At 42.0% G+C, this 17,087-nt stretch overlaps 1 protein-coding gene across 2 annotated transcripts in view; it reads right to left on the bottom strand.

Moving 5' to 3' along the window:
- Nucleotides 1–17,087, bottom strand: part of POLR3A (RNA polymerase III subunit A) — a 43,565-nt gene that overhangs the window by 13,910 nt on the left and 12,568 nt on the right. The window contains exons 13-22 of one of the 2 annotated variants that reach the window (XM_054983633.1): nt 16,663–16,790; nt 15,042–15,180; nt 12,287–12,451; nt 11,672–11,844; nt 10,571–10,682; nt 8,336–8,454; nt 6,956–7,093; nt 4,707–4,877; nt 4,248–4,361; nt 3,784–3,819 (exon numbers count right to left, since the gene is read on the bottom strand). In XM_054983633.1, coding sequence (XP_054839608.1) covers nt 3,784–3,819; nt 4,248–4,361; nt 4,707–4,877; nt 6,956–7,093; nt 8,336–8,454; nt 10,571–10,682; nt 11,672–11,844; nt 12,287–12,451; nt 15,042–15,180; nt 16,663–16,790 — 1,295 coding nt within the window. The remainder of the gene's footprint in view (nt 1–3,783; nt 3,820–4,247; nt 4,362–4,706; nt 4,878–6,955; nt 7,094–8,335; nt 8,455–10,570; nt 10,683–11,671; nt 11,845–12,286; nt 12,452–15,041; nt 15,181–16,662; nt 16,791–17,087) is intronic. The other variant, XM_054983635.1, reaches the window with a different exon arrangement.

The raw sequence follows: 17,087 nt of genomic DNA, 5'->3' as shown, positions 1-17,087 counted from the left end.
AGGACCAATCCTTGACCCCTGCCACATTTGCCAGACTTTTGTGGGGAAAGGAACAGTGTGGGTGCTCCTCCAGTTGGCTACCAAAAGGACTACCGAATCAGCTAGTATTTGAATTAATTTTAATCTCCTCTATCACTTCACCCCACTTCACAGAGCAGCCGTCTTCAATTCTTTTCAAACTTGGAATTCACCTTTGAAAGCAAACTTTTAACTTTAAAATCTTTCACCCTCCCTCCTCCTCTTCTTCTCCCCTTTCACCTTCTCTTTAAAAAAATCTTAAAAAAATAAAAAATAAAGCCCTACCACTAGTGCTACCCATCCTCAATTAAGGTGTAACCCCCAGTGGTGGGTCCTAGCCCAAAGTACTTGGGGCTTCTACTATTAACACAGGAAAAAACTCATCGGATGCCAAAACTGCGATCAAGAATAGGTATGTACATATGAAGCTGCCTTATACCGAATCAGACCATGAGTCCATCAAGGTGACTAGGTCAGTATTGCCTCTTCTGACTGGCAACAGTTCTCTGCATGAAAAAAGGATAAAAGTATGACCTGAGTTCATACTGTGAGTGAGCCGTCTGTTGATCTCACTTAAAATTTTCCAGGTTGGTTCCTTGAACCATATGTGACTGGTATTTTGGAAGGCTCGAATGTCAGCTATAAAGACTGTAAAAATCCTGTAGTAACTTCTCTTTTTTAAACAAATCATGTGACAGACTATTGCAGTAATTCAGCTCTGAATTACCAAAAAGCTCAACTGATCAGCACTACCTTGTAAACAACCAGGGCCTCAACATGCGGCAAGTAAGGCAGACCTCCAGCAGTCGTGCCATGACATACCCTGTCATGGTATGACTGCTGCAAAAGAAATAGCACTTTCAGTGTCTCCAATATTAATGACTAAATCCCATATTCTATTATCTGAGCAAAGGAATCATACAGGTAATAGCATCCAAGCCCCAGAGGCTCTTGAATGAAAGTATCTGAATCCTCTTGAGCCTGACTTAAGAACATAAGAACATAAGCAAAGCCATGTTGGATCAGGCCAGTGGCCCATCCAGTCCAACATTCTGTCACACACAGTGGCTAGAAATCCAGTGCCATCTAAAGGACTGTCAGTGAGGCCAGGACACCAGAAGCCCTCCCACTGCCTTCCTTCCAGCACCAAGACAACAGAGCACCACCTCCCCACAAAGAGAATACCATCTATCTCCTGTGGCTAATAGCCACTGGTGGACCTCTGCTCCATATATTTGTCCAGTCCCCTCTTGAAGCTGGCAATGCTTGTAGCTGCCACCACCTCCTGTGGCAACGAATTCCATGTGTTTGTCACCCTTTGTGTAAAGTAGTATTTTCTTCTATCTGTTCTAACCCGACTGCTCAATAATTTCATAGAGTGCCCACGAGTTCTTGTATTGTGGCCTGGTTTTGACACTTGGGGGAGCCTTTGTTGATAACCTTCACTGGGAGCATGACAGGGGCGGACCTTTCAATGGCTTTTGCTATTACTGATTATATCAACTTTTGGGACTGCCCAGCTAGTCCAGGAATGGGAGGTAGGGTGTTGTGGTGGTTTCCACCACCCACGGAGAGCAAGGTCCACAAGAAGGTGTCAAGAGACTGTTGCTCTTAGCCCTTGGATTGATTGACTGATTTGCTAGATTCTGGCTTCCCCATGCTGTTCAATATCTACATAAAACCACTAGGAGTGGTCATCTGGAGATCTGGGATGCAGTGTAATCAGTGCAGGATGACACATTTTTTATGTTTCATATCTTTTTCAACAGATCCTATAGAGGTTGTTGATTTGTTGAACCAGTGCCTAGAGTTAGTGACTGGTTGGATAAAGGTGAAAAAAAGAATCTTCATTCAAAAAAGTTGCTTTTGGTTAGCAGTTCAGCTGATCCTGTAGTAGGTTGGGCATTATTTCTTTCCCCACCCCATGAACCACTGTTTTCCCCATCCTTTTTTAGAAGACTAGTTATAACACTTTTGTTCCAACCAGCCCAGATCAGGTCAATTATTATGGCAGTTATTGTCAAACTGAAGTTAGTTTCATCACTTTGCATTTTATAGATCTCTCACTGTTGGCAGATCTCTCTCTGTGGACTGACTTCTTTTTGATTACTTTTATTGGAATGTAACTTAAGTGAATTTAACTGTAAGCCGTTTCTGTGACCTTGAGAACGAAAAGCAGGAGGAAAATATTTTGAAATAAAGTAATAATAAATTTAGACAAGTGGGACTAGTAAAAGCCACTTTTGTGCTAGGAATTTTGGCAGGCTTATTTCTAAGACTGCCATTTACAGCTGACCGATTTTATCAAAATTTGAGATGTGTTAAGAATGTAAAGGCATGATGACAGATGAAGGACATACCTCAAAAGACATCTTCCCAGTATCCCAAATCAGCTGAAAGAGTCCTCTTGATGATTTCATTAGTACCACTGATTAGATCCTCAAATTTGTTCCACTAAGTCCAGATCTCTTCTCTGGCACGGGATCCTTTTCCTGAGTCTAAAAGCTTGAGCCTCTGTCACAAGGAGCCTTTCCGAGGGGAAAGTGCTGCTCTTAACAGAGATTCATAAGGTCCAACCCCCTATATTTAGAAAGCAAGGATGTGAGGAGAGTTCCTCAGAGAGGATACCCTCATCTAGTAGTTACCAAAGCTTCACCAAGCTGGCTTTGAGGACTAAACTTTTTAACATCTTAGTAAAGAGTCCAGTAGCACCTTTAAGACTAACCAACTTTATTGTAGCATAAGCTTTCGCGAACCACCATTCTCTTCGTCAGATGCACTCATAGATTGGACTCTACCATTTTGCGATTACAGATGAACACGGCTAACTCCTCTCGATCTTTAACATCTTAGCATATATTATTTCAGTCCAACCTTATCTGGATGCAAGTTCCCTTGAAACCAGTACTACCCTTGGAGCCTAGGAACCGGGCAACGCAGAAATAAATTGAAAATGTGTCATGCCAAGATTACAAGCTATTTAGAGCAAACATTTGTATGGAAGGTGGTCCGAAGGGGAAATCTGATGAACTCGAACTACAGTTTCGGGACTTCTGAAGACAGGAAATTAGTCTTTTCATCGCCAATGGGAAATGAAGTCTCCACTTCTTCAAACAACCATGCTCGAAGCAAGCCAGCATCTTAAACTAGGCAGTTAGAGAGGAAAGTGCAAAAACAGCTCCCCCACCCATCTAAGATAAAAGTTTAAAGGTGTTGAATGTTTAGTTTTGAGATTCTGGCTGGAGAAAAATACGGTTATTTTACCTCAGCTTAAAAACTTTACACAAAAAAGCTGAAAGCAGTGGAAAAGCTGTTGCTGTGGGTATTGCTGAGTAGGAAGTGCCTTGACAGAGGCCGGGTGGTAGCTGCCAACTATCTGAGTATCAATAGTTTTTACATTCACCAGGGCTTAATTAAGGAGGGCACAAGGAGGCCTCCCACTGCCACTCTATGTTGGGTGTTGCAAGAGCCGGGTGTTGTGTGGCTCATGATTGGTTGGCTTGGCTGAGTGAGTGGATGTACCTATGAGATTTCCCCTCTTCCCACAAATGTTTGATGGGGAAGGGGAGAAAGAATTGTCTTTTCGTATGGAGCATCAAGCTCATGCATGGAAGGAAGAGGCTTACGCTATTCACCTGCAGTGTAGATTAAGTACTAAATGTATGTATGATACAGGGCTTACAAAGATATTTTGTTTTCATTAGTAGTGCCATTATAAAGGCCGATACAATGCATCACACACACACACACAAATGCTACAATTACCTCATTATATTTTTCATAGCCTGTTTCAGTCAATGCCTTCAAGATAGAAGTGGGGGAGGTAACATGTTTTCGTGTTATGGAAATAAACCCAAAGAAATGTAAAGCCCATGCATTTTAACTTTCTGCTTCAAATAAATCTTGCCTATTATACGCAAGAAATACACAACTGAAGACAGAACACTGAAGCAACTGAGTCCTGGCCTATCTTTACAAAACACTATAGATTTAAGAGAAGATTTATGAACTTCCACTGTGGCAAACTGGCCATTCTTCAACAGTTAAGATGTTGGAGACCCTCCCCAACCCCATCCAATATATTTTAAGCTCCAGATCCCCAAACTGTTGTACAACTGAGAAGGCACAAATAAAGGTCAGAAACAGGAAGGTTACAGATTATGGTGCCTCAAGTTCTAGGAAGGGAAGCCTAACAGTCAGGCAAAAAAGGAACTAAGTGAAGGCATCACCTGTAGGAAGCTGTCTTGGCAGCACAGGAATTCATTCTTCTTCATGATGGATTCAGCAGTTAGCACCAATTCATTTTTACTAAGGGCTGGTTCACTTCGGCAGGGGTACACGGCCTTAAGCAACAAACCAAGATGCATATAAATCACAGGTACATTTAAAATACAGAATTCCTTGACAATTCAATACGCTTTCAAAATGGTTGCGGCTCACATGCACTTTACTCCCTATACAGATTTTTCAAAGTTCAGTACCATGTTGTTAGAATTGTACAGTATAGAGCATTTATGCAGAACAGATGTTAACTCAAGCCTCACAAGATTAAACATGCTACAGAATTCTTAATCTGTACATAGTGAAATAGTGGCTGGAAGAACGAGGGAATCCAAGGGCAGGATTTTCATTAAGCTATACAGCACATACAACTTTATGCAAAATTTAAACAGCTACCCCATACGTACTCTGATGTTGTCCAGGACTCGCCTGAACTCCAGAGGTTCATCTTTCCCTTCCATGGCTGCAGGATCTAAACCATCTCCACCATAAATAAACTGTATAATGTCACCAGTAGAACTCCTAACAGTCAAGTCATACTGAGAACACAGATCTTCAAGTGACTTCACCAATCTTCTCTAAGAGGAGAAAAAGCATCTCTTTATCAGACACATCCCATAATGTCATCTATAAAAGCTTATAGAACCTGAATGGCAAGCAATCCACCCAACATAACTGGTCCATATGGAACAATTCACGTGAGCAATTCCTACAAGGGTTTCTACAAAGGCAATGTTTACTGAGTTGTGAAATTATACTATAGGAATCAACGTGGCCTGGAAATATCCTTGTGTTTTCAGTCTGCAGCATAATAAAAATAAATGGGAATCATTCCAGTCTTATAGGCTGAAAAATAATTGTGTAGGTACCCCTGCATTTGAGTATTACAAGCCTACAATCCAAACATTTAGCCAATAGTGCCAAGAAAAGACAATCTAGAGCAATCATAATAGAAACATCTATAGTTAAGTATAATATAGCTTTGGGGTGGGAGTGGGGGGGCACAGCATATTAAAGCATATGACACTGACAATTTCCAAAGGGAATGGGAAGAAGAGCTAGATTTAAAAGAAGGCTGAGAAAATCTTCTGGAACAACCCATGGTCCATTTTCCACTTGACTTTCAGATGATATGGAAATCTTGACAAGTAAAACGGCAAACTGATAGTGGATGTGTGTAAAGTGACACCAAGTCGCAGCCAACTTATGGTGACCAAACTCACGGGGTTTTCAAGGCAAGAGACTAACAGAGGTGATTTGCCAGTGTCTGCCTCTGCATATCAAACCTAGACTTCCTTGGTGATCTCCCACCCAATTACTTACCAGAGACAACCCTGCTTAGTTTGTGAGAGTTGACAAGATCAGACTAGTCTGGCCATCCAAGTCATGCCTAATAGGTCACCAGAGCTAACAGGTCATCTGGGTTGCCAAAAAAAAATCTAAAATGTATAGTACTGTGAAGAATTACTGATTTTGCAGCAGTGATGTTATTGTTAAACTATGTAGTGTGTACTCTGTCCCCTCTCCAAGAATTCATTCTATATGAAGTAAAAAATGCTTGTATTGTCTACGTCAGACACTGGAGGAAAAATCTCTCTCTCAAGCAAAAAAGAGTGGCTAGAGATATTAAATGCTCAAATGGACAGCTTATTTAAAAAAGAAAACCTGTACAAATATTAATAGGTGGAGAAAAATGGTGAACCAGATGGACAATTAATCTGGGTCTACATGAATTATTTGGAGGTAGAAATTTATTTGTATTCTACTTGTCTCACTGAATTGTAACTCAGAATATTGTACTTATAGCATGCTTATTGAGATTTCTACTGGACGTTATTATGTGTGTAAAAATTAAAAATAGTAATAATTTTAAAAAGGGAAAAAGGAAACTTTGACAATTAATCACTTGCCTGGTTGTCTGTGACAAATAAGAACCAACCCCGCGCTACAAGACAGGGATGTACTTTTTTATTTTTTCTTTGGTTAAAAAAAAGGGTTTGATGCCATAAATGATTACTACAGATGTGTACAGTATGCTTTTAACTAAACCTTTTAATGTAATAAAAAGGGGCTGGGGGCTAACAACTTATGAATTTGCAAGGCTGCCCTTGTGACCAAAAAACATGAGCCAAGTGCAAAAAAGGACCACCAGTTTTTCTACCACCACACTATGGGTCTAGAGGGCCATGATTCTTTCCTTCAAGTTTCTCTTTATTTATTCTCAGCACAGAAAACAGCTGTATACATAAGACACTGGCTGGGAGGGCAATGGGACAGTTATTTTCTTGATTTAGGCAAAGCAAGTGAACTTTTATTTGAATGGAAGATAATCAATCGTGGGTCCAAAGAGGCTGTTCCAGTAGCAAAATGGCACTTCTACTGGTAGAGGAAGGGAGCACAGGGAGAAATAAACTGATGGAGCAGTACTTCTCTATCTCCTCCCTGCTTTCTGGAGCTTCCTGCACGCCCTGAAATTCTGCTCCTGAAGGTCAAGTAACTCTCAGGATGGGTTTGTGCAGATCTTCAGAGGAGAAAAACCATCAACAATCACTCTCCCTTTTCCTGCCAATGAAACTGCCATTACACTGTCCTAGATCCAATGCCATGACACTGATTTTAATTGTCCTTTTCCATAGGCAAGCATTCTCCCAATTACCTGCATGTATCCAGTTTCAGCCGTTTTTACAGCTGTATCAACCAGACCTTCACGACCAGCCATCGTGTGGAAGAAAAATTCTGTGGGTGTTAATCCAGAATAGAAGCTATTGGCAACAAAGCCTTTGGCTGCTGGAAGCTGCAACAAAAGAGAGAGATTGTCTAAAATGCACACTTTCGAAAACATGCATTATAGCACGTGGTCAAACATTAGCGGCATTCCTGGCAATACAAAGAATGTCTTTGCAAAAACAGGTTTGCCTTACAAATGTTTTGCAAACCCTATGGAACAATAGCTCAAGAAAGTAAAATACAAAAACATTCCTAGAAGTAGCAGTGAGAATGGGAAGACAGGCAACAATGGCCTTTGTACACACAATAAAAGAGACATAGATTCAGTAAGTCTCCATGAGAAGACTTCCTGTTGTTAAGAGTTGAGATGATCACAGATTTGCTCCCCACAGCAGAAACGCACAGCTATCGCCTTTCTTTTTCAGATTCTGCATCCTTTCCTTTCTCCCCCATTTATCTTCTGTACTAGACTTTTCACCTTTTCCCCTCATAATCTCCACGTACCATTTCCTGGTATGCTCTAGAGAATCCTAGTTCTTTGCCTAGTATCAGAAGCCACAGAACTCTGTTTCTCAAGGGATAGGAATCACACTTGATTGCAATGGGTGGGCTTGAAAGAGAATGCATTGCCTTTACTGCCTGCCATCTTTTGGGGTGGTGGGGAGAGCAAAAGGAGCAAAAATAAAGAAGTTCAGGCTACCTGTTAGATCTGACATAAAGCTACTATAGTGCTTTCCAAACTTTTCAGAGCATTTCCAAACTTCCTGTTCTTTTTGGGATCCACTTGCAATATAACGGCTACATCTCTCCCCAAAATAAAATATGGGACTCTCGCATTAGTTAACAATGAATAAGTTAATTAATATATAGCGACAAGTTAATTAATATATAGCAGCAGTCTGTATTGTCATGGCCACTGTGCAGAGGCAAGCCCAAATTTGCTACAAGCCTCTCAGAGCTACTGCCTTCAATTAATCTGATTCCTTCACACTGCCCCACCCTTCAAATACCACGGAGAGAATCACAACCCACTTTTGGGTCCTTAGCCACAGTTTGAGAACTACTATCTTACAGAGGGTGTTAGCTAAAACAAACTACTTGGCTTCCAATAATAGTACTGCTTTCATTTTAACCATGAGGCACCGCTCAGTCTTAGCCACTGCACGTCACCTGATTAACTCATTCTGTATTCCAAGCTATGCTTTCATGAAGCTGCTGTATAGAAAGGCAGTATTATTAAAACTACATTTCATTTAAATCTAACTCCCCGCCCCCCCCGCCCCCCGCTGGTAAAAATGCAATGCCCTACCTTGGAATGCTTCTCAAAATGAGGTAAGGAACGGTTCTCAAAGCCATCTGGCACTCGGGACCCACTGATAGCCTGCTGCCCCACACAGGCAATCATTTGAGATATATTAATAAAGGAGCCTACAGATAAAAACGAACAGAAACAGAGGTAAGTAGATTCATTCTTTTGGATCTCAAAGCAGCTTTCTCTATTCTACCTTATCTATGCTTGTATACTCTCCAAAAAACAACCCATAAAAAAGTGTTCTATCCACGCAAACTTGAATATGTGTTTATTATAAATCCAGGTGACACTTTCAAACCCCATTATCAAGCTTCCCCCATTCTTAAAAAAGGAATAAAATCACTGCAAAGGCATACTTAGTACATCAGAGTAGGTTAATGTCAGTCTGAATGAGCCCTCATATGGCAAGAACTAGTATTTAACATGCCAGATTAAGAGGCAGTTTGCCACACTGAACAGACAACAGTAGACACATGCACAACTTTTGTAAAAACTAGTTTGCCTAGAAATTTGTGGTGTGCAAGCCAACCAGCATTACAATGTAACTAAAGATCAAGTTACTGGTTCTTCAAGCCACAATGCTGTTTATACAGACATAGGAATGAGTGTAAATAACATGGGGCAGACAAGGAATGTATCTGACTTAAACATGATCAAGATGGGTGGCAGTGTTCGTCTGTAGCAGTAGAAAAGAGCGAGAGTCCAGTAGCACCTATAAGACAAACAAAATTCGTGGGAGAATATGAGCTTTCATGAGCCACAGCTCACTGTCGCTCACGAAAGCTCATCCCCTATCACAAATTGTGTTCGTCTTATAGGTGCTACTGGACTCTCGCTCTTTTCTACTGACTTAAGCATGACAATGGACACAAAAAAGCAAACAAAAAATCCTCAAACTTCCCTAGGTGAAGTGTTCCTGGTGTCTCATTTAAATCAGGCTCTATCCACACAACTATTGTCGAGTTGTACTTACAAGCACTGACTTAAATGAATGGCTAGCTAAGGAGGTTGCCTCACACGCAGGATTCTGTGTATTCCCCCTCCCACCCAGTACCATATTTAAATAAATCAGCCCCTTACTTGCTGTAACAGTTCCCCGAATTTCAATAGTTGGCAGCAAGAGCACCAACTAGAGCATCTGGGCTACTGGACCCCTGGGGCTTACGTGAGAACAACACAATATCCTCCATGCCAAATTGGGGCTCCTGGCCAGCTTAATCCTTTTTTGACAAAGGGCGACCAATTGGGGCCAGATTCCCTGTTTGTCATGGAAGTGCAGAGCCATTAAAGTGCAGAGCCAGGTGGAACCATCCTGTCATAATTATATGACTGGCAACAGTAGTCTCCGACTTCAGTGGTGGAGGTTTGCTTGGGATTGGTCAGCTCTGCTAATCAGTTTCACAAAACAGGTTGGCTTAGGTCAGACTCCGTTGTCCGTAAATATCTGGGAGTTCTGGGCTTTTCTCTGGTCCCATCTTCGGAACATCTGGAGACCCTAAGACCAGTGAGCCAGGGATTAAGGATTCCTTCACTATCTTGGCACTGTGAGGAACTCTGTACATGCTTGGAGGAACATCCTATAACCTAGGAAAAGTGTCCTTAGCAGAGTTAGACCAACATTATGGCTTTTATTTGAGAGACTGTACATTGTGTGATAGTCCGCTCTTCCCTGTGTTTTATATTTTATTCCTTTCCCTATCCCTTTTGAATACATCCATTTCCCCCTTTTTTCTGTAATAAATCTTCTTTATAGAAAGACTTTTTTTTTAATTTCCTTAGTACAATATATTTCTCTAGGATACTTCTCTGAATCTCTTCCCTATGTGCCAGGCTGCTTGGGTGCTCCATAGTTTGCTTTGAGGTATTTTCCAGGGTTTCCACCATGTTACTTTGTTATTTTGCTGGGACTGAGATGGACGGGCATCTTCTCAGTGGGGATCTCAGGAGGATGTACCCGAGTGTGGGCAGCCGATTATCAGGATGCTTTCGAGGGAAATCTTGATCTAAGGGAGTTCCCAGCAATGGAAGTCACCGCCCCCCCCCCCCCGGCCTTCCTAACTATAATACCTACTTTTCCTTGTTACTTTAGATCATCTAAGTATTTTAAGGAGAGAAAAGGGTCTTTACAGCAACTGTCCCCTTACCAGAATGGTGGACATGCATTTACTGGCAACAGAGAAAGGAGGAGGATTGGATGGCAGCGACTGGTTTGCCAAGCTCCACGAATCTCACCTTTGGAACCACAGAGAGCCATGATGAGGGGGCTGTTACTCTTATCCAGCTCTCGGAGACAGGCACTGCCAGCATGGTCTCGGATCACAGACAACTCTTTCAGGATAAGTGCCTAGGCGGAGAGGAACAGTTAAGAACTAGTCATTACGAGTCTCCTCTTACACAACCGTCACCCAAAAGCTTTAGATGCACTTTTCAATTCTAAATCGCTAAAAGCAAACATTAGTAAAGTAAGCTGGTGAAATAAAACATTATTCCTTGGAAATAATTTGGCATGAAAATTCTTTGAAAGTTACCATTTATAGTAATGATGGAAGCAAAACGAGCCATCCACAATTTTTACCAATTAAAACAGAAATCAACTACTTTAATGTTCCTTGCTGTGGCGATCTGCCTGGACCCGGCAGCTCTTTGGTGCCACACAGGATACACCTCAGTCTGACTGCAGTCCCTAGTGCCCCAAGACACCTCATCACTCACTGTTGTCCTCCCAGTCTTTCTGTGAACCATCTTAGGCTGCCCCCTTCCTGCAGGTTCAGAGCCTGTCCGTATCTGCTGATCCTATCCTCACAATCCCCTTGTATCACCAATTGCCTTGTTTCCCACCTATGTCCCCCACCCATTTTGAGTTCTCGCTTTCACTGAATGCTACAAGCAGGCATTGGATGGATTAACACACTACCCCTGGCAAGATCAACAGCTGCCTGATATTCTCTCCCTGCTACGGGGAGAAGTGTAATTGTTGAGGGTACAGGCCAATACAAAAAGCCACGTAATACCTTGCATTAGAGTAAAAGATAGCCTGCAGCTGCATGATCTACTTTCCCTGGGAATGCCCTCCTCTCTATATTAAGCAGAACAGTGCAGAGGCAGGAAAAGAAAGGATAAACAAGTCTAGGGTCTGTTCCTGATGCTTTCTAGGGAGATGAGTATCAACAACATCAGAAATAAAATTCCAAGCAGCCCAGTCAAACACCTTGCTGAATTATAACCCTAAAGGTAAGTATTTCACCCATCACAGCTTGAGATCCTATAAAGGGGAAATGCAGTAAAAACCTTGGATGTCTGAGCTGTCCGTCAGACAGTGTGGTGGTATCTTACCTCCAGTGTCTCTTCTGCAGTGCAGCCTGGCTGCTGTTGCAGTTTGCCAGTGTTCAGAGCTTCAATATACTCATCACATTTCTTATAGCCAGCGTTCAGAAGTTCATATTTTGCCTTCAGCAGCCCCTGCCCCGGAGTTACATCACCAATTCCAATAGAAAATCCTCGGTTGGCTAAACATTTCCAAAAAGGATGAAATGAATGCATCAGCAAAATCTAGGTAGCGAACATTATCAGTTTTGTTAGGTGCGCTGGCACAAGACAGATGTTTCAGTATCTAGTGAAAAATAAGTTAGCTAGAACTTTACATTTTTAACATTTGGTCCTATTTCTAATGTTATGTTTTTGGCATGTTATGTTCTAGAGGAGTAAACACAGCTGTGATCCATTTATGTGGTGCACAGAAGCAATACATTTTCCATCATGGAAGCTAAGATATTCCAGGAAGACTGTAGAGCTATTATCAGCACATTTACCATCTCTTTCCCTCAACCATCATGGCCTGTTCTACCTTACTCATTGTTTGGGATGGGATTGGGGCTACAAATATAGCAAGAAGGGACTGATCACCTAGAGGGGCCCTTATTTACTCAAAGCATTTTGCATGGTACTTACACAGGTAGACAGGAGCCAACCGGGCAAGTCGTGACATAGCATCAGCAGCTTCCACTTGCCCCCAGTCTCTCAGCAAAATGTAGAAGATATTGTTCTTGGACCCGGACCCTAAAGTTCCTTTGTCCATGCTGCCAGACATCAGTTCACTATTATGGATTGTAACGTCTGGAAGAAACATCAGCAAGAGTTAAGGCCAGGCAACCAAACCCTTGGACAATGCAGAATGGCCCCTACTGTACTTGCTTCATCTATGTAAGGTCCAGTTCTCAGTGACATGATAGAAGTGTGTTTGGGCTGTATCGCTTTAGAAATAAGGGCTGTGGGTCTTCCTGTTAAAAAAAAATCTGCACGCAGAAAACTAGCATATGAGGGGAAAGGGTTCTATACTAGCCTCCCTCACATGCTACATTTTATGAGCAGATAATTTTTACTGTAGTGAAGAGACATTCCATTGTGGGAATCCCTACTGGCAGACTGGAGTTGTACAGCTCAGATGGAGTGCACCTGTATTCAAAGGATACAGTGAAAAAAAGCCTTTTCTTACTAAAAAATTAAGTTTTCTGTCAATTATATCACATGCTTTGAGAATAGAAAACAGAAGGCACCAGGACTATGAAAATGCTGTCATACAGCCAGGAACAAGTAATGGTCAACCTTGAAATTGTTATAAAGTCAAGCCATAAAATGAGAGGTGGGGGAGAGATCACAAAACATATTCAGTCAAAAATTGGCTGCATAGCATCTTGGGATTACTTTGCTAATAGAAAAAGGAGTTAGGACTGTCTTCTCCATTCAGGATGCATCTATAAGATGGATGCATATTTTAGCCCTGGGACTACAGCATCCTTTCATCGGCTTTCTGCTTCAGCAACGTACAGAATCGTGCTACAGGTGTCTACATTTTACTTGAGAACACAAAACTTTAGACATATTCTGCATGAGATAAGTCAAAACATGAACAGCCTAGTCAAACATGTTCTAACCAGGCAAGGGCTTACTTAAAACGAAAACAGTGTACCATTCTGCATTGAAACATCAACACAAGTTGCCCATCTGGGCACAATTCAAAGTGTTGGTTCTTAGATATAAAGCCCTAAACAGCCTGAGGACTGGGTGCTTGAAGGACTGCCCTCCACTTGTATTGTCCATCCCACCAGCTGAGATCTTCCTTCTCAAGCCCTGGTCTATGTGCCTCTGGTGACCAGAGACAGGGCTTTTTCAGGGGTGGCACCCTGCCTTTGGAATGTCCTCTTCAACTGAGGATTGCCCAGCATCTGCCTTACTCTCCTTCTGGTGCCAGCCTGCCAGGCCAAAATATTTATTCTTGCCCAGGCTTTTATCTGTCTTCCTTTTCTCTGTCTTATGATCAACTCCTAGCCTGAGGACTATTTTATCAAAACCATTTTGGACTATTTTTTATGTGCTTTTATGCACAGACTTGCTTTAATTGGCTGTTTAAATTGGTATGTTTTTGTTCTTACTGATATGATTTTGATTCTGTTTTTACTATTATTTTCTTTGTTCTGTTTTACTGTTTTAGCTGAAAGCTACCCCTAACAGGTCTGGAGAGGCAGCAAACAAATTTTCTAAATAAGTGGCTTCTCAGTAAAGCACCATATTTGTTCAAAATGGAGTTTAGGGACCACTGAACTCATTTCAAGTAATTGTTTTGGACCAGAGCAAATAATTCACTGCAGAAAAAAGGATGCTCACTAGAGATTAGAGGGATGTCGAGTTGCTGACTTATAAAGGAAACGGGCCAAATGATATCATGATGCTCTGTGCATTTTCACTTGCCAAACACTGAAAACTGGCAACAGAACCAACAACTTCCAATCCTTTTATTTTCTATCTCCAAAAAAATCTTCTGCCTCAGCAACACTTTACATGTTTAGAAATCCTGCAGTCATGGGCATGACAGGCCTGAGTGCCTCATGGCCCACCAGCCACATCTGGCAGCTGAGCACTGCGGGGGGAATATGCTATACTCAACTGCCCAACCTTTTTATTACAAAACTCTTGCCTGGCCAGTTCTTCTGCATTTTCACCCGTGTCCGTAACTCACCTAGAGCACACATTTACCACTTTGCTGCTGAATTACCTATGGAGCCGATGAACGCTCCTCACAGAATGACAACGTCGAAGATCTTACAATGAATAACACAGACTGTTTTGCCACTCTGGTCTACAGGCAATCGAGGACATTTCTCTTTTTGGCCAATTCCATTCCCTGTTGCCTGTTTCCATACTCTCTCGAAGATCCAGAACGACGTATCTTCTCAAAATCCTTGCATCCCACCAGACTGTTTCCCACAGCGGCTTCCCTTCCCCTGCTTATGCCAATTTTTCCTATTCAGAAACAGCTTTACATTTCTTGCTTCAACCACAAAAAGACCTCAGCAGCTTCCGAAGTCTTGTTTAAGTGCGCCCAAAGTCAGCTTTTCTGCCAAGACTACAGCTCAACATTTTAGCCCCATCTTCAAACAAAATGAAACACAAGTCCTCTCTTCCTCTCGGTCAAATTTTTAAATTCCCTGAGTGCTGGGGCCCACTTCTTTTTATGTGCATTAATAATGTCATATACAATTAATAGTACTACATACAATTAACAGTGATTTTAAAAAGGTGTCCAAAAAGATAATGCAGTATATGGCTTGCTACTCTAAGCGGCAGAATTCTTTGATAAAACCACCAGCAAGTTAGCCAGTTACAAGTCTCTACCGCCCTGAGAGACTGAGAAGCCAGTTCCACTCACAGGAATCGTTACTGCACAAGTCTTCTCCCTTGCCACAATATTGCTTGCCCTTGGTGCGGAGGTTGGCTTTGACAGGGCAACTGTCACTAGGCTTGAGAATGATGCTGAATACCTGTTTTCCTGTCCACAGGGTTACAGGCTGGGGGTGAAAACAGAGAGTGAGAGAAGACAAGGAGAGGATTAGGAACACAAGTAGAATGATCTCGTCTATAGCTGTAGAACTAGAATGTTCAACATTGTGCTTTACTCAGTAGATCAGGGGTCCCCAACATGGTGCCCGGCAATAACTTCCTTGGTGCCTGCCAAGTATTTTTAGAAAACAAATTAAACCGTGATTACCTAACTACACTGACTGAGTCCTAAGCCAGTCATATAAACATATCATTCAATATTTGAAATATATACCATCAAAAAATCATCAACATCAAGCAGGTAAGTACCAAATGTACCACCAAAGAATCTTTTAGTTAGGATTGTGTTCTGTGATTCTCCTTTTAGAAAGCAGGTGCAGTTTCTGCACAGCACAGGGCTTATAACTGGCCACTGGAGATCTGATTGGCTATGCAGATTAAAGACAAAACAAAACATTGCTTTGGCAGCAGCTACCACAACACAAGGATTTTAACTGCATGACTGAATGGAAGCTATGTGTATGCATGAAAATATGTTTAAACAATATGTTCATTTTAAAAGGCATCCCGAAGGGCAGCTTCTGCCCAAAATATTGAAGAGCTGCTATGAGATTTATGCATAACCTCACTTCCTGATATTGTGTGGCTGGGTCTGCCTCCTGTATCAGCTATTTTGTGACTGCACCCACCACCCTGTGTCAAAATTCCAAAGGTGCCTGCAGGCTCAAAAAGGTTGGGGACCCCTGCCAAAGATTCTTATCTACACTTCCCTTCAACTAGTTGGGCACAGACAGCAGCATGTCTACAGTGGCGACTGGGTTAGGAGCAGGGCAACAAGTAATTTAATTCTAGATGGAATGTAGCTTCAGTGCCTTGTTACCATGATCTCAGGCTCCTTTAATAATTGTAGGCTGGAGGGGAAAGAAGAGCCACTTCTTTCAATTTTTCCCCAGTTTGCAAGCTAGCAATTAACTTTGCCTATTGCCCAGAAAACACTGGAAACCAGCAGCACAGCAAGTATTAAACAGCACTCAATACATCCCACATGTCATCAGGCTTCAGCCACTGGGTTGGATTGGGGGATCTATTCCACAAGCAGACACACATTCCTTTGGCAGCAGGCTCCTTCTGTGGGAGGAAAGTACTTCTGCTAGCACAACAGGTATGCGGGATCCACGTCATCTCCTTTAAGCATCTCCAAGTCATGTTTCTACAATATAGGAAACTTTTGACGATGACTCCTGTGGCTGCCAAAGCGTTCATGGTTCTCCGTTTTTGTCAAGACAAGCCAGATAACTTATCCAGGCACAAGTGCTGAGCCAAACTCACATACAGGAGTTTGCTATCCTTTCTTGTTCATTTCCTATCCTGTCCTGTCTCAAAGCTTATCTTTCGATATTCTGCCTAACAGAGACCAGCTCCACTCTATCACAAAAGAGTATCATCCTTGAAAAACCCAAGCAGCAGCTAAACTCAAGCATTGGCATTACCTTTAGAATTGCAGGAGGTGGAAGGCGGACTTTGATTTTTTCATCCTTGCTAACCAAGATAGAAGCAATGATCTGGCAAGCTTTAGCACGGTCAAAAAAAGTGTCTTTCAAAGTGAGGAGGTAAGCACCTAGAATGGTTAAGAAAACAAAATCGACCAAGACTTTAGTATAATAGAGTAGCTTGCAAAATTCTGGCCATTTTTTAATGCAATAGCACAAAAAATAGTAACTATTGTGCCTTACGCATGAAGGACAAAAAACTTTTAAAAGCCAATTATGACGGTGTGCCAAGTTTAGGCCATATTGTATTCAGCTACATAAACAGTGAGGTTATGCACTTCAGGACTTCAGTGAACAAGTTCCAATGCAGATGAGACTCTGTGGCCCAAACAACACAAGCCTTAGCTGGGCAGTAGTCCCCTGGC

Source organism: Eublepharis macularius, chromosome 6 (assembly GCF_028583425.1).
Source record: "Eublepharis macularius isolate TG4126 chromosome 6, MPM_Emac_v1.0, whole genome shotgun sequence".
In the NCBI taxonomy this organism is placed as follows: Eukaryota; Metazoa; Chordata; class Lepidosauria; order Squamata; family Eublepharidae; genus Eublepharis; species Eublepharis macularius.
The sequence above is the reverse complement of the archived record's forward strand: the minus strand, read 5'-3'. Positions and strand labels throughout refer to the sequence as shown.